The sequence below is a fragment of the Vigna unguiculata genome, chromosome 9 (genome assembly GCF_004118075.2).
Source record: "Vigna unguiculata cultivar IT97K-499-35 chromosome 9, ASM411807v1, whole genome shotgun sequence".
In the NCBI taxonomy this organism is placed as follows: domain Eukaryota; kingdom Viridiplantae; phylum Streptophyta; class Magnoliopsida; order Fabales; family Fabaceae; genus Vigna; species Vigna unguiculata.
The window spans coordinates 35,408,215-35,433,791 of NC_040287.1; the positions used below are offsets into that span (position 1 = coordinate 35,408,215).

Below are 25,577 nucleotides of genomic sequence, written 5' to 3' on the forward strand. Positions count from 1 at the left end.
TTGGCACTTAGAAAACACAAAAATCTAACTCTTCATATTTAGACACACGACCTCCCTTACCAAGAAAAAAATTTGTAGCAACTTATTAGGGTATAACCCATAACCCATTCTCATACAATATGTACATTGAGGACGTTCATTTTTGCCACCACAACCTCTACGGTTGCTACGACCTCCTACTCTTCCACATGGTTCTACACCATTGTTTAGGTTTTAATAACTTCAGTTGAATTTCATCCTACACGAAGGTAGAAACACAAGAAAGCATGGTAACTAAGAATTGAAGGGATTTAATCACCAACAAAAATTTGGTCACATACATGATAAAAATTTGAATGTAAATTTCATAGAATCTAGACTAGAAATAACTTACCAAGTTTTCTTGTTGATCTCTTTACACTTCTTCTACCACAACCCAAGCTTTTGGTACATGTTAGACTCTATCATGGTTTATCTACATAAGGGAGGTCTACTCTTTGGCAAAACTATATTTCACTTTCTTCTTCCTACATCAACATACCTTGAACGATCTGTGAATATCTAAACCATTAGGCTCGATTGATTGCCATAGTACAACACAACTAGATTTATTTTAAGAAAGAATAGCACTAGCTCTCTCTCTAATAGTTATCATATCCTCAACAAAGGAACCATTAACTCCAATGAGGAAGACCAAGAGTCTTGCAATTGTTACGGTAGGAGAACAAGAAAAAGGGAGAATGCTTGCAAAAAATCACTTCAAGAACATGGGAAATGTGATTTAGGAAGGAAAAGCCCAACAACTTCAACTAGGTTGAAATTGAGAACCAGATACAGAAATTTGCTCATTAGAAGTTGATGAAGTTGCTAGAGGTGGTCCAACTAGATTCTGACAAACAAAGAGCTTAGGTCTCGAGGGAGCGAGGTTGAGTATCAAACCACATTTTGGGTTGGTCAAACTTCTCGAGGTACACCTGACCATATGTTCATCAGAGTAAAAGGCAATGGACAGCGACCGAAGGTAGCGAACAGTGACAAGCAACGTTGAACCACCAACAAAACTAGACGAAGCAAGACCTTACCCTCTCTAGTACAAAGTTAAACTTAAAGAATGACAAAAATCAGTAAGCAATGCCTCAGATGATGTACTATACACACATACACGCACGAAAAAGGTGAGAACAAGTATAATAAAAAGAGGCTATAGCCTATGATTCTTTACCCTTAAGCTAGAAACATTGAAAATACACCTTTATTTACTTTATACTGCAAACAATAAACAACTATTTTAACAGGGGAAAAGGTGACAATTGTAGTACTTTCAATGAGGATTTTTATGATAAATATGCATCCATGAGGCAAGAGATTACGGTTGGGAAGGAGAAGAAAAGAGAAAGAGGATCGAACTATCTCTATGAAATCCTATCAAAGATTGAGAGAGATAGAAAGACAAGAGAGAAGAAGAAAAGAAAGAGTATTATATTAACAGGGGCGTAGGTGACAATTGTAGTGCTTCTGAGGAGGATTTTGAAGGAGGAATAGAAGTTACTGGTTCACCATCCATGAACAAAGCAGAGGATTGGGGCTGGGAATTTGGGATTGTGAACAAAAGGGAAAGAGGATTGAACTAGCTCTGTGATACCATACTGAAGTTTGAGAGAAGAGATGTGAAAAAAAAATGTTGTTTCATTAAAAAGAATTAAACCAAAACACAATAGGTGCATGCATTCATGTCCCAAAATCTAAGTAACTAACCAAATGTTATTTAGTTAGCAATATGAGAGCAACTAATACCCAACTGACTAACCGTCAGCTGGATACAAGAAAAAGAAATATTCTAACTGTTCTACAGCAGTACAAGAAAGTAAAGAAAGGAGTAAAACTACACTCCAAAAGAGATAAATAAATATTAAATAACCATGGCATGTACAGTGGTATAGAAGATTAAAAATCATGGACCTGAGCATTGAGTCCAAAGATAATTCTTGATACCAGACCATCTTTGGCATCAAGAATCCCACTTGGTACTTTATCACCGGAAACAGAGACAGGCAAAGCTTCATTATCAAGGAAAGAATACATATAACTTGGTCCAAGAGAGTAGATACTCTGTACTTGTTCAGCAGAAATGGCATCATTAAATAAGTAAACAGGACCAATTTGGCCAAAAAAAGGGCACGAATCTCCGATGGATTCAAATGTGAGCACATTGTCTTCATAGTGAGGCATTTTGATTTTAGCACCAATCATGCAACTTGTTAATGATTCACTGACTTTTGCATACCTGAATAAACAAAGCATAAAAACCAAATCAGAGTATCACAAAATAAATATAGCAATTAATCACGAATATAAATCATTTAAATAGAAAAAATAATAATTAGCATGGTTTGAACCTGCATTTTTCAGATGAGACAAGCTCACCATCCAAGTAACATCTCACCAAGCTACCTGCAGAAAAGGCTCTTCCTATGCTATGAGTTAAGCAGAGAAAATGCCATCTCTTCCTGACTAAATTAACACGCAGGTCCACTCGCTGTCTCTTCAGATTTATTGACTGCAAGGGCCAGCCAAATTAAGCCAGCAAAAATAATTAGTTCACTTCCGTAAGGCTAAGTAAAGCAAATAAAAAGTATCAAAGAACAATACACAGCTTCAACTAATTTTTCATATCTATTTCTAACCTCATAAGTAAGCTTCTCCTTTGCAAGCACGGCCAAGGACCCTCTCCCATTTTCAGTAAGAAAACTGAAAAGACCCATTGCTCCATTTCTAGGGAAATTCTCAATCCGGAGCCAACAGGAAAAAGAAAAACCCTTAGTGAGAGGCCACTGCAGTGGAGTTTTCAGAATGATACCCTGCAAGAATTTGAAAGGAATGAGATAATAGAAGGCACAGAATAATGAAGCAGTAGTATTACGTTTGGCAATGAAAAAATGGTTTAACAAGGAACTAGAAGCAGGGAATGAAACAAATATTACTTTTACAAGCATCATACAGCATTCATTAACTAACAAAGAATGTAGCCCATACAGCTAAGTGTATTTGTAATTAACCAAAAGCTCATTAAAGTAGAGCCTTCCAATAACTGTCTTTAAGTATTTGTCAAATTATTCATACATAGTCCATATTATGCCAAAATGATTTGATCCTACATAAATTAAGATTGACAAGCAATAATTCTGTCAGCTGCTCAGTAAGATATGGCATCAACAGTTGGCCCAGTTCTGATACCATTTGTCATAGCTCCTAGTGAAGATAATACGCCATAACTCAATCATCCCATTGAACAGCAGTTCACCAGTATTCATACTCCTTAAATAATTCATTGATTAAGCTAAAGAGGGTTCTAAGAAGTGATCTTTGCTAGATTTGATGGATTACATTGTTCCTTCATTAATAAAGAAATATATTAGACAGACTAATTTCCCTATCTTAGGTTCTCATATTTATAATAACATTGGTAGTTCATATTCAATAAATGAGAAGGAAGAGTAAAGAATAAGAAATATCACATCTAGAGTCTTAGGTACATAGGTATAGCACAAAACAACTTTTCAATTGCATGGCTTTAGTCTTCTCATTCCATTGCTATATTATAACATATTCTTGGATTCATTCATTTTACAAGGTATGGGACAAGATACAAGCATACTTTCTTCATCATCCTAGGACAAAGAAAGACAACTACGTTATAAATTACACAATTTGTCATTCAATAATCAGAGTTAAGTCTCTTGATGACTTCATTTGGAGATGTGGTTTCTTCAAAAGAACATTTGGATTTGATTCTTGGAAGGTCTTTCCCAAGAATATGATTGTTATAGATCTTTTTGAGAGCAAAACTGATGCAATTACTCTTGAGACTTGTGCATTATCTTACGATGTGAGCATTGAGGACGTCCTCTACCACCACATCCACCTCTACTGCCACAACTTCCTTTTCCAAGACCATAAATCATTGCAGAAGACTCAGCAAATTCTTAAATATTTCCATTCTTAAGAGTTAGAACACGAAGGAGTCATGTTGTCAAGTTTTCCATAGAAGGAACTTCTTGACTAGTTAAAACTTGCTCTCTAATATGATTAAAATCTAGACTCTTTGGACGGAGGATCATAACCATGTACAACTTATCTAACTTTTTTATCTCTTCGAAGAGTGAACTTCCAAGAACATCTTCAATTCCTCAATTGTTGATTAAACTTCAACAATAAAAGACATCATGTCATTAGCAGACCATTTGAGAGAAACCAATTGATTAGTGGAATCACAGAGGTGTTGAATATCATCTACAAAAATATTTTGAGCCCATTTCCAAAAGGAATTGCACATTTTGAATGACCGAAGAGTGCTCAAAATATTCGGCTCTGCTAATTGCCAAAGTAGAGCACAAAGATGAAAATCAGTTTTCTTCCACATTAAATTTGATGTCGTGGAACTAAACTCCCATCTTCTAAATGATCATGGAAACCTTGGCCAAGGAACCAAAGTTCAACTAAAGCAAACCAAGAAAGGTAGTTTTCTCTGATTAATTTTTGAGAAGTTATGGAAGAAGTTCCAAAGAAAGAGGTTATAGTCCTAAAGAGATGTTGAACAAGGTAGAGCAAAGGACATAGTCCAATGATGCATCAGAGAAGAGTAGAAGACAACCTAGGGCTTTTAGAGAGAGATACTTAGAGTATCAAGTGAGAGAAATTGTGTTCAACCCTAGGAGACTCACCAAATGCGCCAAGAACGAAGAACAAGGGTAGAAACAAGCTCGGAATGCTCCAGCTAGTCAAACCAAGGTGATCAAAGAAGATTCCAACCACTAGAAGACGACGCATGAGACACATGCTCACAAGGCAACATAACGGTTGGACGGCGAGTGTTGACACACCAATCAAATTTTGGATGTGCAACCACCGGGGTTGGGTCTCGCTATCCAAGACACACTAGACCCAAATGTTGATGGAACAAACTCTGACGACGAACAATGTTGAAAATGACTGATAGGTAACTCCTTTGTTGGACAGAGACTGGCAGAGCAGGACCGATGCAATCTAACATCAACATTAGAATAATACAAAGGAAGCAAAATGAATTTTAAATAGTGACTGTCCTAGGATCTCATATTTATAAGAACTTTAGATACATCGAATACTATGTATGAGAGGGAAGAGAAGAGAATCTAAAAAGCTATATCTAACAACTATGTGCAGCACAAAGCACAAAGCACACAGCACCCTTACAATAAATTCTTTTTGAGACTATTCATTCTAATAAAAGAAAAAGTATTCTAGGATCCAAGTACTTCAAAAATAACTAAAGAAAAATTAGGAGATCTAGAGATACATCTATAATGGCTTCAGGACTTACAGAATCAATTCCATCGAGATCAAAAAATGCAGTTGGCCCCTTTTCATGTAGCATTGCCAAGAGACTTGTTAACAAAACAGAGCAGTACTGCCTCCTCATCCCAACTTTCTCACTTCGGAGTAAAGCAAAGATTTTTCGGATGTCCTTCCCTGATATGCTGTGCCCACCAATGGCTTGAATTAACTGTGCAATCTGAAAGATCACACTGTCATTATCTTCTTGAGAAAACCAATTAAGAAGAAAATCAAGCATTCCTGCTCTGACACAAGAAGCTCTATTAGAAATGGAATCTTTTAGCAGTTGCTGAAACTTCTCCAGTCCATGATGCTTCAAAGACTCACTGCTCTGCCCAATCACAAGATAACAAGCAAATAAACAGATGGCATTATTTTCTTAAAACAAACTTTAACAACTAATTAAATAACTATTGAAGAAAATAATTTATTAGAAAGGCAAAGGGAAAGGAATTGCAAACCTTTTGCAGTACAATCAGATATAATATTATTACATCTTCATTCTGAAATTAAAAAAGGAAAGAAGAAAAATAAGAACACAAAAACAAGATTTATGAAATAAAGATTTATGAAATAAAGATTTATGAAATAAAGATTTAACAGTACTAAATAAGATAGCATCCAGCAAACACCACTTTCAATAGTTTTTTCGAATAGAAAATGAAACAGTGCAGGTGGATCAAATAATTTATGGAAACAAGACCTATGTACTGGGACGTCACCTTTATCATAGCACTCATTTTGTCATCAAATTTTCCATCAACAAGCATGTCGAGCAAAGCATCTAAAAGGCTTTCACTTGAATGCGACTGGCAAAAATCCAATAGCAAACTCTGCAGAGTCTGGTAGCCCTTTCCAGCCAAAGCTCTAAATGCTGCCTGCAAGGGATAATAATACAAGAAACTTTTAAATAGGAATGCAATGGTACAATGCACGCAGCTACAATAAATTCAACGTACAAATCCAATATAGATGCAAACCAAAAAGGATGACACCTCAAAAAGCAATCAGCCCAGACTTGAATTTTATAACCACAATACAAAAAATGAAAAGATTTAGGCTCGAGCAAGCCCTAATGTGTATTGTTTTTCACTTGAATTAGCACCCACCAATTTCTCCTAGCTGACATAATTTGCCATGGGATATGGTAAGTACAGGGATCAGTGAACCTCTTTGCACTATTTGGATTAAAATGAAACAAAGAGGTAAATAAGAGTAAGAAATAAGAATGAAAATAGCATTGTTTGGATAGATAAATAAAAAATTGGATAAATTTCTTTCAACTTGTTTTGGATGAATCGAAGATCGGGTAGAAATAAAAAAAAAAATGCATTATAAAGCTTTCTACACTAATTAAAAAAAATTATAAATGGAACCCATGGAAAGAAACTTCCCTCCTATTGCTCCTCTCAAATGAATGGTGGGAATTTGTTATTTACATCATACTGTCTTCTTCTTCGTTGCCTTCCACAGTAATTAGACAATTACAACCAAATAAACATAGTTTCAAGTCTACAGTACTGGCAGTCAGTCTAGTAACCTCCATAAGATGATGCAGTTACATCTCCATTAAGTTCAGATGCCAGGTGATAAAACATATTTGAATACAAACATCTCAAGGCTCCTGAACAAACCAGACAGTAAAGACTCAATAAATTTAAAACAAGACAGTCCTGAGTCACTCCCTTCCAGTTGTCGAACTATAGTACTAGTTTTATCCAACAATTATGATCAAGATGTTCAATCTTCGACGTGAGGAGTGCATAAAGTTCCCATGTCACTTACAAATATTGTTCAAATAGATCACATGAATACATATGAATGGATGCAAACCTTATAAGTCAGTTTTGTGAAATTGAACTAGGTTTAAGATCATTCATTGATTACTTTTCCAGGTAGCCTACATATTTTGTGTAGATCAGTTCAGCGCATCTTAGGAAGCCATGTAACTTAATTGTTCTCTTGTAATGTGTTTTGGCATTATATATCTTTCTAATACCCTTAAATATAAATAAGTCCATTCCGTTGGATGTAAGAAACACTCAAGCACATTCATAAAGACCATTACCACAATTGCCTATATAGATACTTAACTTGTGGTATGACATCTCCAATGTTAACCTTATTTTCTTGTTTATTTCTAAAATTGTAGTGTCTTTATTGCCTCCAATTCAAGTGAAACCCTTTGAATCCATAGAAAAAATTCGCTCTGAATCATCTTTGTGTGTAAAGAATGAAGAAAGTGACAGCCATTTTGGAGTTGAAGCTTCCAAACCTTTTGTTCTTCAATTTGACAAGTTGTTTAATGAAAGATCAATTTATTAAGAGTAAAACAGCAAGGATTTATCCTTTTAAGAGATCCAATAAACATATTGATATTTTTTACAGCTTTGGGAAAATTATTAAAAGCACAGTTCCAAAGATCCTTTGACTAAGTAGTTAAGAGTATGATCCTTGTCAACCTTATATTCTTCATAAAATCCGGAGTATAACATAAAAATAGGCCAGTGTATTGCGTGTGCCCTAAGCCCATAGAGCTCTTCAGTAAGATGTGAAGTAATTTTATTCACGTGCTTACTCCAACAACTTATGTTTTTTACAATTTTGCATCCAAAAACAGCTAAAGAGCAACAAAAAAAACTTGGGAGTAAAATATAATTCCAAAATGTTCTTTACCAAACCAAAACAAAACATTTTTAAAAAATAGTAACAGTAAATATTAGTATTACAGAACTAGGGAAGAAACAAAGCGGAAAACAATGAAGACAAAGTACCTTTGATGCATCATTACTTGCAAGCAAACAAGTAAGTGTTTGGAGTACATTCAAAACCAATTTCTCCCCATTTGCCCCATCAAGGTTGCTGTTCAGTAATGATACAACATGCAAAAAGCACTCCCCATCCCGAAATAGAGTCTGATAATACTGAAGCAGTAAAGCATCAAAAGCAACGCTTCAGTTAAATAGTAAAATGCATTTGAAGACATTGAAGTAAATAAGGTAAAGAAATAAATCAATGTCCGACACATACTGATAGGTTAGTCTGGAGCGTATCTCTCATTCCTACCAACAAATCAATAGATAGGTCAACAAAACTACTCTCCCGTTCCTTTAATTGAGTAAACATTTCTAAATATTTAGAGCATAACTGCAACTTTGCTCTTTTATCTTCCTCAGAAAATGGCATGATCTGAAAAGAGATTAGCCATGTCAAAAGTGGAAAAACAAAACTCAACAAGAATTATGACCCAGAAAGGCAAATTCAAGTAAATAGCACATAAAGTATACCTTCATGAGATTGAGTATATGTCTAAGCACATCATCCCGCAAACCTTCCACCCAAAATAAATCAAACAGGCAATCAATGCACGTAAAACTATGTAGTATCAGCTTGGTATCTTTAGCTGCTGCTAGAAACTTGGCAAAGAACTCCATGCACACTTTCATGCAATTAAAGCTACTTCGTATAGTCACAGGTAAATTGCTTGTACATTGATCTTGCAACGATACTGATGCTTCCGTGGCACTTTTCTCATTGGAGGGAATCATGCTTCCTGGACTTCTATACTCATGCGCTTGAACACAGGCAACTTGTAGAACACGAGAAGCTGCACTCAAGGCCTTAAAGGAAGCAATTGTTCTCTCAGGGGAAAGCTGCAAGATCCGAATCAAACACCTCACAAGAACACATGCAATTTCAGGATTACAAGCACAATGCTCAAGTGCATCCAGCAAAGAAGACAATTCTCTCTGCAACAGAAACAAGGAATAAATACTTGTAGAATAATCAAATCATTAAATTCAATCATACAATCACAAGAATCTAAAAAGTATATACCCATGAAAGCTTGGTACATTTGATTTATATGCACCAGCTTGAGAAGCAGTATTACAATTATAAAAATATGGACTTGATCTTATATAATAGAAAATGTTTAGACTATAGACATATTATTAGGAACATTTTATAATAAAAAATTTAGAATATAAACGTATTATTCGGAACATTTTATTTATTCCCGTATCGTGTCTCGTCTATTTATTTCCTAAGGACAAATGTGCTATCTCAGAAACACATGGTTTTTTTAAATTAAAACTCATGCTAGGCATTATTATGATCCTTGGCATCTCAACTAGGCTGACACCCCAGAAACATCTATCATTTGTCATCACATGAAAATATCAAACAAAAGGAAAGATAGAAAGAACTCATGGGGGACCCAACCAAATCCATGAACAAAATCAGGCTAGCTATGAAGCTATGCACAATCTAAGAAGCCCTATAAATAGGAAAAAGATACTTATTATGATAAAAGTCCAAACTTATAAAAGTTGGTATAATCGTCTACCATTTAAACACTTCTCTAGAACACAGAACTAAACTCGCCAACTTATCAGCACAAAGATTTCCTTCCCGAAAAATGTGATTTACTTATTATGATAAAAGTCCAAACTTATAAAAGTTGGTATAACCGTCTACCATTTAAACACTTCTCTAGAAGACAGAACTAAACTCGTCAACTTATCAGCACAATGATTTCTTTCCCGACAAATGTCACACCTTAAAATCAATACCACTGTGCGCATGTCCTCCAACGACCTATAATAGACCATTCTACAACCTCTTGATGAGAGAAAGCTTTACAGACCAAGGTTGATTGAATCACATGTTTCTCTCTTTCTTTAGAGTTGAGTACTTAGAGATATACAATTTCAATGCGTTTGTGAGTATGAATATAAATTCATCCAAGCAAATTTAAATAAGAAAAGGGAAATAAAAGAACAAACCATGTTTTGTGTGTTTCCACTACATGTTGCAGCAAATTCAACAAATGAAATTATTTCCATCTGTAGATTATTAACCCCACTAACTTCTGCTGTATTACCGGTGCTCCTTGAAGCAGACAATATCTCAGACTTCTCATTGTATGCAAACATCTGTCCAGCAGATTCATCAGAACCGGATGGGAAATAGAAGAAATTTTCTGAAAACATAAGATCCCATATTCCCTCTTGGCGAAAAATTTCAAGTGACATGGGAGAAGAAGAGAGAAGGTTTCTAAATGCATTCAGAACTGTGTTCTGTAGAGCTGAAACAAAGATCCTGCAACATGGAAAGAAAATCAACATATCAAATATTAGTTCAATACATGAAGGTCCTACTTCTGAGATACATTAACAGATATACTTCACAGTACTTTTTTTTATAGTTTATTACATTTTTCAGGCTATGAAAAGGGAAAACACTGCAAGTCACAGGTATAGTTCACCTTAAATAGCTAGGCAAATCACTCTGACTTGAGCAAGTTTTTATGCAAGGAAATATTGTAAATAAAACCCTCATGACCCATTTGATTGACAATTCATAATATGCAGAGGAAACAGGCAATGCAAGTCGACCAGAAGATACTTGGACATGAAGAGATTTTGAACCCTCGGAAGCTAACAGAAATGAACAGAGACCTCTGCTCAACATAACAACATAATCATTCCAAATATCAGAAAAAGAAGCATGGGATGGAAGGCCAGAAGAAAGCACTGCTGCATCAGGTTTCACATAATTCTCATTTTCTCGAATGTCAAGACCAGGCATACCAACAGCATGCTCTACAGTAGAATCCTTCTCCTGTCCCAAATCTTGAAGCAGAAAAGCTGGTGAACAAAAACTATTAGCAAATTTATGCACCCTACCATTTTCACAAAGAAATTGCAAGCTGATCATATTGCCAAAGCTGTACGAATGTCAAGGTCTCAAGCATCACTTTTTCTTTAAATTTTAATGATATTCAAGTAGCAATCAGTCAAAAGAAAATCAACAAGTGAACAAAGGACAGCATTGTTCTATCTGCCATACTAAAAATTCAGGGAGGAATATACCAAAGAATGGCAACAAATACATCTCTAGAGAATACACACGTGAAATGTTTAGAAATGTCAATAGGCAATGAAGTTGGAAATTTTATGTTGTCCTATTTATTATTAAGCATATATCTGTTCATTGATGTATGAAGTTCAAAAAAAGGAGTATTCTAAAATTCACAACATCAGCAAATTGGGAAGGATACACTGCCTCCCTCAAAACTTCCAGAGAAAGAATATGAAGTTGAAATATTTTTTGCAATGGCTTATCATCCCTGCAAAAGACAAGCAAACCACTTTATCAAAGAATACAAGACAGACTGTATAGACTAACCATATAGATAATACAGTATTAATTCCCTGGGAGAGAAAGAAATATGAGAAATACCAAATACACTATCTTACATGTTAAATTGATACAAGCTAAAAAAAGTAGAGGGGATAACATGTTAAGGCCAAATACGTGTATTGTATACAGCAAACACAGATTGTGGTGAATGAAGTTTGTAGATTCACCAACATCAAGCTAGTCATGAAATTATTATCCACAAACTCAAACATCAAGACACATTATTAAATGACATTGGTTTTTCAATGTTTTATTTTTCTTTGCTTTTGTTTTCCTTGTATTTTATTTCATTTTCTGTAATTTTGAATTCCTTTTTCTTTTTTAGGTTTAGTATTAATTATTCAGTTCTGTCTTGTACATGTTGGTGGTTACACGACTCAGAAACCACCTACAAGCCGCTCTCAACCTCTCCTTTTATAAGTTCTGCTTTTCAGAACTGTTTGTACTGTAATGCATTTTAGTTTCTCGTTTCACTAAAACTCATTCACCTTTTTTGTACAGTCACAGAGTGTTTCAATGTTTCCTTTATTTTTTATCTCTAATACACAATCATTCCTCAAAAAAGAAAATACAGATACAGCAAGCTTAAAAAGAAACATCATCATATTTTCCACCAAATAAAATAAAGAATAATAGACTTGAGATATACCCAACAATACCTGAATCCATCTGCCAAAACAAGATTACGGTAAGTTTTTGCATAATTTGATGGAAATCCAAGACCATCCAGCAGCACTTCCAACCCTCCAATACTTCTAAAATGATTCTGGCCCCGAAGATTTGCAGATAAGGCCAATGAAAGAATTTTCAAGCACAGATAGAGAAGTGAATCATCCATCAATAGTTCTTTCAGGCTAAATCTTCTAATGACACGTAAGAGCTCTGAAAAATTAAGTTTCATGAATGGAAAATATATGATAATTGAACAAAAAACATAAAATAAGTCTAAAAATCTATTAAGCATGGAATTTCAATATACCATGAAATTCAATATTCATGAGATATAAAAAGAAACGTGTTACAGCTATTTAAAGATATGATAGGTCTGAAGAAAAATTAACGCTTGCGTGAATGTTAAGCCTAACCTTTCATCTTTATGTCACCAATATAATTTGTATTAATGTTTAATGTAAAAGAATATATTCAGCAAGACAAAAAAATGAATTATAAAGAGAAAGGATGACAAGCAATAATCCTGAACCAAAAAAAAAACAAAGAAAAGAACAGAAAACCAATGTGAGGTGCTCCTTAATCCAACAACATAACAGCTACTGAAAACCCATTAAAAAGCCATGTGTTTTACACCAAATAGACACAAAAAGCCAAATCATAGCGATGTGCCAAAATCCCTCAATATCCATTAGAAAGCCGCAGGGAATTGTTTTTTCAGTTTCCTCTCACTCAGATTGGGGTAACATCATCTGGTCAGCTGCTGTTCCAGAAGCAATGTCTTTTGTTTTATGGAAAAGTCTGCATAACAGAATGCCTACTGATACGGCCGTGCAGTGCATGGGTGTTCATCTTTGTTCAATGTGCTCCTAGTGTAGAAAAGAAGAGGCATATTTGTATCATTTGTTATGGGAGTGTTCTATGTATATTTGATCCTGGCTGAAGCAAATTTTAGATGATCTGAGTTTGGGTTCTCCAATGCTTCTAACCAACTTTTTAAAGCAAAAAAGTATACAGCCCTCTGGTTAAACTCATCAGGATGGCTGCAGTTTCTGCTGTTGTTTGGATTATTAGGCACATGAGAAATCACTCGAGATTTCAAAATCCTTTTCATTTTAATCACAGCAGTTCGTTCTATCACAAATTTGGTTAGACTGGTAGGTAATTTTTCAACCAAAATGATGCATAATACTGTATATGATTAAGGTTCTAAAATTTGTTGGCATCAATACTCAGCCTGGGAAAACATCTTCCTTTATGCAAGTTATTTGGAGGTTTCCAAGAGTAAATTGGATAAAAGTTAATATTGATAGAGCGGTTAGAGGGTCCAAGATTAGCTGCTTGTGCTTATATTTTTAGAGGACGTAGAGGGGAATATATTGGCAGCTTCTCTTCTTCTTTTTTGCATTCATAATTTCATGTATGCAGAATTTATGGGAGCTATTTATGCTGTAGAGCATGCTTGGAATGTTGGGTTTACTAAACTTTGGATGGAGTGTGATTCAGATCTTGTTTGTCAAGCTTTCTCATCCCCATGGATGGTTCCTTCAATGATAAGAGGAAGATGGAGAAAATGTTTTAAGATTTGTAATGATAGAGTTTAAAATTTCACATATTTTTAGGGAAGGAATCACTATGCTGATAAATTGACTAATTTAGGCTTGGATAACATGGAAAATTTTAAATGGTACATTGTTATGCCTCTTGTTATCAGTTTAGACATTTTTCATAACAGATATCAACCTCCTATGTTTGGGAAAGTTCAGCTTATTGGGAACTTTGGTCTTGTATTTTTTGCTCATGGGTTTGGTTTGGCCCCCATGGTTTCTTTATGTTATTCTTCCTTTTCATCCATAATATTTTTCATGTCACGGCAAATCATAGATGTACTTTGGGATGTTAGCCTAGTTGAGATGTTAAAGTATATAGTGATTCCTAGCATGAGTTTTTATTTAAAAAAACAAAAAGATGGTCATCAGCCCACACACCTATTTAAATTTTAGCATATGTTCACAAGTAAAAAGAAAATTTGAAACAATAGGCGCCTATTTTATTTTATAAAACTCATGTTAGGTATCACTACTATGTACTTTGGCATATCAACTATGTTGACACCCCAAAGTACATCTACCATTTTCCATCATATGAAAAATTATTAAACAAAAAGAAGAACGAAGAAACAATAGGGGCCCATTTGTATGTTAGTGGAACTATAGTAACCTGAAGAACAGTTTATTTAACCAGCAGCATTTTAATAATATTTTCCGAATTAATTGTATCCTCCATGCATCTATATTTACATAGTGCACATATTCATGCCAAATTAGAATATTAGTAACTAAAACCACTAAATGCCTAATAGCATCAAAATATACAATAATAACAGATGCCTACCTTACCTACTAACCAATTTAAGCCACCAGCTTCCATCACAGAAACAATTGCTTTCTGCCGCCAATGTAACCTTGCTTCAGTAGACAAAACCTTCGAACTATTTGAAGAGATGATTGGAGTCTCAGCATGTGAAATAAAACCCAAAAGACTGCAGAATAACTCATCCCTTTTGTCTATATTTGAACCTAAATCAATGAAAATATAAATTATTGACACAACATATGTTAAAATTTGTTGGAGCAGCTTCATTTTCTCAACAGCAGAGTCGGAACAATTAGCATCAGCAGAAAGGGTTTGACTTATGGTTTTAAGTTGAACCACAGCCCCTGTAACAAATTGAACACAAAAAAGGAATTTCCATTACTTTCCCACAAGAACGCAGACATTAGAGAATAAAAAAAGGCAATTAATGATAGAATCTTCAAAACATAGACTTATGAACAGCGAAAAACAAGATTTGGAAATTAAATCCTATAAAAATTCAGGAATTGATTTCATATTGAGTTCATAAATAAAAACAAACTAGAAGCAGATCTATGCTTTGCACACAATCGGAGAGAAAAGGAGCATGTGTTAAATGGGAAAAAAGCAGTGAGCACAAACTACATGTGGAATGACACATGGCAGTAGTTGGATGCTTTTATAGTAGTATACTAATTAAAACATCATTATTGTAAATAGGGGATTATTAGGATAAAAATATCCTAATATCTCCCAGTAATTAGGAAAAATATCCCTAGAATTAACACATTCATTTCAGCAGATTTTATTTTCCTGTAATTAATAAAATATTTCCTTATTCCCTCTCATTATTCAAGTATAATGCACAGTAGTATATGTAAGAAGATACGATAAATTTATAAAGAAACAATATGCAGATCACACTAAGATCAGTTAAAATTTATTACAGTTTTCAGAAAACATCATCCACAGAAGTAATCAAAATCATAAACAAAAGAAGAAAATCATTAGTCATATAGCATTGATTGTACCTTTCATTAAGGCCGTAAGTTTTCGAATTCCACCATAGTATCCAAAAACTCTGCAATTGTATAATGAATGGGCAATAATTTTCAACGCATCCAAAATAAAAAATCCTTCAGAAGTAATAAATAATTTTGCAGCAGCCCCGGAAAAATCTGTCAATGATTGCCCCAAGCTGGAGTTCACTGAAAGGAAAGGAAAGCATGAATTACTACAGCTACAGCAATAACATGTAGCATTTCAAGATTTTTAGGTTAAACATCATTTTGTATTAAAGAGAAAAGGTTTGTGACTACAACAAACAAAAGTTTAAAAGGTAATGAAAAACAGTTGATACCATGTGTACCCCTTCTTGCATCTATTTTATATATAATGGTTCCTAACTTTAATATGGTAGCATCCATAAACTTATTTCGACTTCCCTGTAGTGTAAACCACTTAAGCTTACAAGGGCAGAAAGTGAAGTAAATAATGACAACAATGGCAATGATTGGCAACTTACAATCACTAACTAGTGAGATTAATTGTGTGACCTCTTCTATTAATACCCGAATGACTTCAACAGGATGTCCAGCCGAGCAGCCAACAATCACATCATCAGAAGATGATAAACTCTCAACAGAAGCAGACTCTAATAATATGCCAGAATTCACAGGTTCCCAATCTTTGTAGTGAATTACAAATTGCTTCATGAAAACATTAAGCAATCTCTTTTTCTCCACCTAGAACATTAAGATCATATGAAGCAAATTTACTAAATAGACATCTAATTTTGTGAGGGAAATACATATAAAGCAATGCATTTAGCATTATTCTTGATCAATGCAAAAACACAAAGAATGCAGGTTAATTTATGTTTAATAATAGGTTGGTAAACAACACCTACAGAAAACATATCTACCTGACTTAAATGCATATATGAATTTCTTAAGAAATAGTTAATATGAAGTTCGCCAAGCTTCAGAAAAGTAAGTATTTAATAAGTATAAATCCAACCATACCTTATCATCAGCTTTCTCATATCGCTCCCATAGTGTATTTACAATTGCCTCATCACCAGAACCACTGGAAAATGTAAAAAATTAAACAAACTCAAGCAAGGAAAAATGGATTGAAACACTGTTAACACGAATAATTCCCTCTTCCTCTGTCTTATTCTCTTGTAAACCACCCCAACTTACTTTTAATTTCTCGATTTATCCCCTCTTTTAATTTGCAATTATTTGGTCCAAATATTTGCAAATCTTGCTCTGGAAAGGCTTGTAGTGTTGCTTCTCTATTGTTCTAAAAATGTTTTCTGAAGGAAACAGCCAATGCTGGTGACATGAGAAGGGATTGGGCAGCATCTTGTTTTTCTTTGCTTTAAAATCTTCTAGTTCTTAACCACCTTATTGTTACCTAACCCCTCAATTGTACTTTCACATCTTAACAAAATATCTTTATATAGACCACCACTACCCATAACAAATATCTTATGAAACAACGGCAATATTTGGCAAGTCTACATAGTCATGTATGCATGAAATAAACAAAAAATAAAATAAATGTCACCATGCCTTGCACATAAGAAATACATATTTAAGTAAAAAGTAACTCATGTGTCATACCAGATTACAGAATCTAACAACATTCTCTTCTATGATCTCAAGCAACATCGAAATTACACCAATGAAGGTCACCATATATATCAAAAATGTTGAAAGCTTTTATATATAAGTACCATCTAACTTTTAAAGCTCTAACATGCACTAAAACAAACTACTTAATGTGGTACTTAAGTCGTCAAACTCTCTCTTACAATGGACTAGTCTATTAAATCCTACTCTCCTCATGTGCATAAATCCTAACAATTGATAATTTTGCCATGAGTTAGGCTTCAAGAAGGAAAACATACAAGTTGTAGTAAGTTGAAAGTCAAATATTGATAGATGGGTGATTAACAAAAGGTACATCAGATTAATGTCAATAGAATGAAAATCATTGTAGAAATCGTCTCTTAAAGCTTCATTTAACAGAATACAAGCTTCATGTGGTACTTAAGCCTTCATGTGGTACTTAAGCCTTCATGTGGTACTTAAGCCTTCATGTGGTACTTAAGCCTTCATGTAGTACTTAAGCCTTCATGTAGTACTTAAGCCTTGAGGTTCTTCCACCTAATGAACTAGTTTATCGGATCCTCTTAGCCCTAAGAGCACTCCAAGGTGCCTTCTCAAACATATCATATGCCATACAATAACAAGTTTCAAAAATATCTAAAATGCACGAGATAATCAAGGTAGTATTATTCCAAAAGATAATAGTCACTCACTACATGGGATTCCTTCTTTGGTACAACTTATATTTATCATTTAGTCTATAAAAATAATCTTAATAAAGCACCGTGTCTGTCCTCGTTTTTTACTAGAGGACAAATGTTCAATTAAATAATCACGTAATTTCACAAACCAACACAACCAATCTCAAGAGGGATGACACCTGCAAGCCCACTGCTACTTATGGCAATCTGTATTCGTAAAATATGATATTAATAGCCCCTAAGAGTTTGTCTAACATACTTTATTCTTTGTGCATCAGAACACTAAATGAGAGATTACATAATGAAACTCCTATTCTGAAACTCTACTCGATTATAAATTATAGAAAAAGGATAGCAAGTGCAACCTTGACTACTTGCTAAACACTCTGAGGACACTTGATGATAATTACAAGACAAAACCCTTTGAAAAATGTATTGTTACCTAAAGCGAATCTTGGGCCCAGGAGGAGAGCACTTTTGACCTTGGAAACCTGAAGACTCGCCAGTATGCCCAGCAGAAGTTCTTCTAATAAGGTCGGCAACACCTTTGACGATATTCATCCTTCCTCACCAAGATCAGCTCAGCGTTGAGACTTCACAAACCAATCAAAGGTTCCACCCATCACTCTCTTGAAACCACCTTTCTAGCTCAAAGAAACCAATCCAATCCAATCAGCAGTAATAAGATTACACAATCTAGTCGAGTATTGCACAAAGATTAACGATGACAACAAAAAAAAAAGCAAGTGAAAATCACTTACTCAAAAAAAGACTTGCAACCTCAACATACATTTCTCATTCGAACTTCAACCTCCCTTTTCAGCTCACTGATCAGATATTATTTCAATGAATTGAATTAACTCTGTCAGGAATCATCTCACTGATTAGCAACGGATTCTCAACGGATTCTGAACATTTCAAGAATACGAAGAATTCAACACACATCATTCTCATAAACATAAAATATTGCATTAAACGTCGAAAAAAAAAAGGTGAAAATCAATAAATATCACAAACCAATCAAAGGTTCCACACATCACTATCTTGAAACCACTTTTCTAGCTCAAAGAAACCAATCACCAGCAAGATTATCGAACTCGCGGGTTGACTCGTAAACCCGTACGAGTCTGCGAGTCATGACACTGTTGACGAGTTAACTCGCATATAAACTCGTTATTTTTCAAACTCGGAGTTAACTCGCTGACTCGTACCAGACTCGTGAGTTTGAGAACGAGTTACCGAGTTCAAAAAACGGGATGAAATGACAGAAAAACATGTCGTTGGCATTCAGATTTTAAGCCCAAATTAAAACCCCAACGACTCAAATCGAAAATCCAATTGTAAGCAGAGATCGAAGCCCAAATCCCAAATGGAAAACCCTAATCGAACGTTGACCTATTTCGTGATCTCGAGTTTGATCTTCATCACCTTCGACGCCGTAGCTCCGCTCGTCAACGTCGCAGTTCCGATCGCTTCGCGCCGCAGCTCCGTCGGGTCTCTGGTTCAGCGGCGTCACTGCTCCCTTTTCTTTTCCCTCTTTCGTTGTTCCCTCGTGCGTACGTATTCCCTTCTTCTCTTTCTCCTTTTACTAAACATTATATCTGGCTTTTATTTTTCCATTTCATTTTTTTTATTTTTCTGACTTTTGTGTTTGCTGCTGTTACGCGTGTATATATATATATATATATATATATATATATATATATATATATATATATATATATATATATATATATATATATATATTTGCCTTAATTTCTTTTAAAATGTTCGTTTATCTTATATGTTGAAGTCGTGTTTTAATATTTTAATTTATTTATTACATAAATATATCTTTTAATGCATTTTTTTATAAAATACATATTTTATTTTATATTTCTATATTCTTTAATAATATTAGTGTATACACATGTGCGATGTATTTTTTATATATAAATGACAGTATATTAATACGTGATAATAATATAATGTTATTAAGTTAATATACAAAATAAATTTATATTTACTAAAAATGAAGTGAATAAAGAGATAAGAGAAATCCTAGATAAACAAAAAAAAAAGATAAACAATTTTATAAAAATAAGTAAAAGTAATCATTAATTTAAAAAATTCAATAAATAATTATATTGGAAAGGGTAAAATCGGTATTATAAAATGTGGATATAAAAAAGGAAATGTTTTATATATATATATATATATATATATATATATATATATATATATATATACACACACACACGTGTGTGTATATATTATGTAGTTTTGTTTTTTTATTTTATTTATTATATTTCTGGTTTTTTAGAAAAATAAATAATTTTATTTTAGTCGATTGAAACTGGTTTAGAAGTGGGATTGGGACTGGGACAACTTCAAATTCTTGTGATGCCAATGTTAATGCATCTTCACTTGCTAGACCTTCTAGATCTATAAGTAAAAAGATTATTGGAGCCAAAAAAGTTGAAGTTATTTATGTTTTGTGTTTTGTATTAATTAATATGTTTGTTGTAATTTGAACTTATATAACAATCATGTGTGTTGAACTAAGTTATTTTACAATTATTGAACTACTCATTACTATTTGCATTAATGTGTGGTGATTAAATTCTAAATTGATATGATATTATATACATTTTTTCATACGAAGTAGGGGTGTAGTAGAGATTTACGAGTCTACGAGTCGGGTCTACGAGTCGAGTCTATGAAGCTCTCACGAGTTTAAGTAGACTATCGAGTTTGATAACCTTGATCACCAGTAGTAAGATTACATAATCTAGTTGAGTGTTGCACAATGATTACCGATAACAAAAAAAAAGAGCAAGTGGAAATCATTTACTCAAAAAAAACTTGCAAAATCACATTGCATTTCTCATTCGAACTTCAACATCCCTTTTCACCTCACTAATCACAAATTATTTCAATGAATTGAATTAGCTATGAATAAAATCATCTCACCCACTAAATAGCAACGGATTCTGAACATTTCAACAATATAAAGAATTCAACATAAAATGCACACGTCATTCTCGAAAACAGACAATACTCCATTAAACGTTCAAAAGAGGGGGGAATCAATAATCATCACAAACCAATCAAAGGTTCCACCCATCACTCTCTTGAAACCACCTTTCTAGCTCAAAGAAACCAATCATCAGTAGTAAGATTACACAATCTAATTGTGTTGCACAATGATTACCGATGAAAAAAAAAGAGCAAGTGAAAATCATTTACTAAAAAAAAAGACTTGCAAAATCACATTACATTTCTCACTCGAACTTCAACCTCCCTTTTCAGCTCACTGATCAGAGATTATTTCAATGAATTGAATTAGTTGTGTTAGGGATCATCCCACTCACTAATTAGCAACGGATTCTAAACATTTCAAGAATATAAAGAATTCAACGTAAAATGCACATGTCATTCTACGAAACAGAAAATACTCCATTAAACGTCAAAAAGAAAGGTGGAAAATCAATAATCGTCACACACCAATCAAATGTTCCACCCATCACTCTCTTAAAACAACCTTTCTAACTCAAAGAAACCAATCACCAATAATAAGATTAAAAAATCTAGTTGAGTGTTACACAATGATTACCGATGACAACAACAAAAAATAGCAAGTGAAAATCACTTACCCAAAAAAGAGACTTGCAACCTCACCATACATTTCTCACTCAAACTTCAACCTCCCTTTTCAGCTCACTGATCAGAGATTATTTCAATGGATTGAATTAGCTATGTTAGGGATCATCCCACTCACTGATTAGCAACGGATTATGAACATTTCAAGAATATAAAGAATTCAACGTAAAATGCACACGTCATTCTCAAAAACAGAAAATACTCCACTAAATGTCAAAAAGATAGGGGGAAATCAATAATCGTCACAAATCAATCAAAGGTTCCACCCATCACTCTCTTGAAACCACCTTTCTAGCTCAAAGAAACCAATCACCAGTAGTAAGATTACACAATCTAGTTGAGTGTTGCATAATGATTACCAATGAAAAAAAAAAGAGCAAGCGAAAATCACTTACTCAAAAAAGAGACTTGCAAAATCACCATACATTTCTCACTCGAACTTCAACCTCCCTTTTCAGCTCACTGATCATAGATTATTTCAATGAATTGAATTAGCTTTGTCAGGGATCATCCCACTCACTGATTAACAACGAATTCTGAACATTTCAAGAATATAAAGAATTCAATGTAAAATGTACATGTCATTCTCGAAAACAAAAAGTACTCCATTAATCGTCGAAAAGAAAGGGGGGAAATCAATAATCGATGTGGAGCATGTATACCTTAATAGTGAGACAAAATCAAGAATCAAAAGTTTTAGGGTTTGTAAATAGAGATCGAAAATAACAATTATGGAAGCTTCAATATAATTCCCTCTTCTCTCTTTTAAAATTTTCGTCGGAGCTACTTTAATAACGTCGATAACGAAATTGTCATCGTTGTAAGAAGAATATGATATGACAAATGCATGAAAAAACGGAAAACACTAAAAAGCAAATCCCAAATACTCGTTTAATTTCGGTGTTGCCCTTCTAATTTTTTTTTTCTTTTCGATGTTCTTTTCATTTTCTAATCATTTTCTTAATTCAATTTACTACTTTCATTCCACTGTGAAAATTAAAAATTACGAAATAATATTTGATATTTAATTATTTAGTATGGAAGAAATAGGTAAAAAACAATTAAGACATATTATTAAATTATACGTAAAAAAAGTAATAAGTTGAAAAATAAAAGACAACTAAATATAAAATTAATTTACTCGAAAAATTCATTAATTTCAATCCATACGAGAAAGAAATGACTTAAAACATGTAAAATTTGAAGAGAAACAAACTTCAAGATCCCGTATACATCTATTAAAAATTAATAAAATTAAAATATTAATATTAAAAAAAATCCACATTTCTTTTCCATTTCATCATACAATTACATCTTCAAAAAATATTTTAATAGTTTTGTAACTATTATAATATTTTTTTAATTTTACATCACTATTTTTTAATTATTATAATATTTGTAACTATTTATATTTAAATGCAAAAAAATTAAAAATTAAAAATAAAAATTAAATAATAAATAACTATATTTTAATATTTTTAAGAATTTTAAAAAGATTTGTTTTTTTAGAAAAATTAAAGACCATACATTTCAAAAGTTCAAGTCTTCATATTTTAAATCTTCACCCGAGAGACTCATCTTTCAATTGTCAACAAAATAATTTTTTTTTTTGCTTTTTAATGAAAATTTTAAAATGTTTATTTTATGTAAGAGATATATTAATTAAAATTTTCAAAAAATATTTTTATCCGTTATATTAATTTATAATATAATTAATGAATAGAGATAATTATTTGAGTATTTCCTTTCGAAGAATATAGCAATAAATAATGTGTCAATCCATGTCAATTTAGTATGAAGGACTGTACATCAACTTAATTTTCAAAATTAATATCAACTTAAAAATATTTAAAATAATAAACAAATTAAAAAATGCTGATAAGAGAACAAAAGTACTATTAACTTGATGAAAAACAAAATTACTTACTAATAACAGTGAGAAAAATAATTATTGAGCATTTTAGACCATTTTAATCATTATTTCTACCTTTTTACTTTTTTCTTATACATACATGATTCGGAAAATAAATTTCACAGACATGACAACACATGAATAATTGATTTATCACTTTAAAATACGTTATCATCAGATGATGAGACGGCAACGATATTTGACCGAGATGTTGAAAGAGGACATGGAATGGAAGTAAAAGAATCATGCAAAAACAATGAAAAGAATGAAAATAGAAGATTTCAATAATTCTAAATTGAAATGCTTAAAATTATATTATTTTATCTTTTAAATAGTTTATTTAGATAAAGTAATTTAAATATTTTATATTTTATTTTATTAGCAAAATTTTATTTAAAAAATATTTGGATAACTCTCATTTATATTTTAGTTTGGGTAAACATAGCTCGATTTTTGGTCTGAGTTGTCTTGTTCCAACTTTCGATCAAATTGACTTATCCTAGTCTTTAGTTTTGATCGACTTATATTGACCTTTGGTTCGAGTCAACCTGTATTGATTTTTGGTCGAGACATGACATTCATCCTATGCTGACTCGTTTTGACCTTTGACTCGAGTCACATGGGCTTGATCCTCGGTTTGAATCAGCTGGACTTGACCTTCGACTTGTGTTGACTACATTTGACCTTCGCCCAAGATCGACTCAACTTGATCTTTAGTATGAGCAAACTCGTCTTGACCCTACTATCATAATGACACGTCTTGACCTTCAGTCTACGATGACCTATCTTGATCTTCAACCTGTATCAACATGTCTTAACTTTTAAGCCAATCGACTTATCTTAACCTTAGTCATTATAGACTTGACTCGTAATTCATCAAGACTGATTTGCCTCAACCTTCAAGACAAACCGTTTTTTATATACATTGTTGTTTCTTGTAAAATTAATTTTCATGAATTTATATTTATTTAGTTAAAATAATTTATATGATAATTATTTTAATAAGTTAGAAAAATAAAATAAAATCTGGTTATATAAATATTCATTTTTCTAATTCAAATCAATTCCCTTAATTCATCTTATTCTTTATTCTTTGTTTACTATACATTTATCATTATTTTTTTTTCAAAACTAAAAATTTTAATACTAAGTAATTTATTTTTTCTGATCATTAAATATAATTTAAATAATTAATACCATCAACAAAAAATTATATAATTTGAATCTGAATTTAAATTTAAATTTTTGAATGTTATACCTTTCGTATTTATTTATTTTTTATAAAATTCTATTCCGCAATTATATATTTTGCTATATTTTAAATTTGTATGTATATTTTTTCTAATTAAATCAGTTTTTTTAAAAAGTTCTGTACTTTTTTTATATTTGTTTAAAATAATATTTTAAAAACTAATCCAAATGTTTTACATTTATATTACTATTTTTTTTTATTTTATATTAAACTTCTTTTCAAAAAAATTCACCTAAAATCATATTAGTATTTAATTTAATTTTTCTAACTTATTACATACAAAATAAATTGCATACATTATTTTAACCAAATAAATATACATTTATAAAAATTAATTTTACAAAAAAAATTTATGAAATTTTTTTATTATCATAATTACAATATATTTAAATTATTTTATTTATTATAATCGTTTTTCAAATTCTTTATTTTAATTTATACATATTAAATTAAACATTTTTTAAATTTATATTCACATGAGTTTATAAAAAATATAAATTTTTAATAAAGTAATTAATTATAAATAAATATAAAATATATAAAATTAGAAAAAAATATTGTTAAGAATTCATTCATTAAAAAATAAGATTTCAGCAACAAATAATTTACAAAATTAGAAACATAATATTGATAATTTCGTTTTTTGCAAAATGAAATTGTATTTAAAGAGTAAAAATGTATAATTTTAAAAAAATTCTAATAGTCTACTTAGATGAATAAAATTTAAAATTGATATAAATTGATAAAAAGAATATTTTTTCCGCATTCTTAAATTAAAGAAAGAAAAAAAATTATTCACATTTATTTTTTGACGTCTAAAACCTGAATAAAAGATGTGTACTTACATCCCTAATTCTTAAACTGTGCTC

At 32.3% G+C, this 25,577-nt stretch overlaps 1 protein-coding gene across 13 annotated transcripts in view; it reads right to left on the reverse strand.

Annotated features, from left to right (window-relative positions):
* LOC114164076 (BEACH domain-containing protein B) overlaps positions 1-19,542 on the reverse strand; it is a 46,990-nt gene extending 27,448 nt beyond the window's left edge. For 4 of the 13 annotated variants that reach the window (XM_028048567.1, XM_028048569.1, XM_028048568.1 and 1 more), the window contains exons 1-20: positions 19,298-19,537; positions 18,664-18,810; positions 18,345-18,546; positions 16,608-16,671; positions 16,109-16,328; positions 15,615-15,791; positions 14,628-14,948; positions 12,219-12,441; positions 11,417-11,485; positions 10,622-11,083; positions 10,140-10,455; positions 8,640-9,101; positions 8,383-8,541; positions 8,127-8,276; positions 6,075-6,230; positions 5,814-5,855; positions 5,339-5,683; positions 2,664-2,837; positions 2,376-2,536; positions 1,939-2,263 (exon numbers count right to left, since the gene is read on the reverse strand). In XM_028048567.1, coding sequence (XP_027904368.1) covers positions 1,939-2,263; positions 2,376-2,536; positions 2,664-2,837; positions 5,339-5,683; positions 5,814-5,855; positions 6,075-6,230; positions 8,127-8,276; positions 8,383-8,541; positions 8,640-9,101; positions 10,140-10,455; positions 10,622-11,083; positions 11,417-11,485; positions 12,219-12,441; positions 14,628-14,948; positions 15,615-15,791; positions 16,109-16,328; positions 16,608-16,671; positions 18,345-18,463 — 3,945 coding nt within the window. In that variant the 5' untranslated portion in view covers positions 18,464-18,546; positions 18,664-18,810; positions 19,298-19,537. Of the gene's footprint in view, positions 1-1,938; positions 2,264-2,375; positions 2,537-2,663; positions 2,838-5,338; positions 5,684-5,813; positions 5,856-6,074; positions 6,231-8,126; positions 8,277-8,382; positions 8,542-8,639; positions 9,102-10,139; positions 10,456-10,621; positions 11,084-11,416; positions 11,486-12,218; positions 12,442-14,622; positions 14,949-15,614; positions 15,792-16,108; positions 16,329-16,607; positions 16,672-18,344; positions 18,547-18,663; positions 18,811-19,297 lie in introns of those variants that run through there. The other 9 variants (XM_028048574.1, XM_028048575.1, XM_028048572.1 and 6 more) reach the window with 8 other exon arrangements.
* Between the last annotated feature and the right edge of the window lie 6,035 nt (positions 19,543-25,577).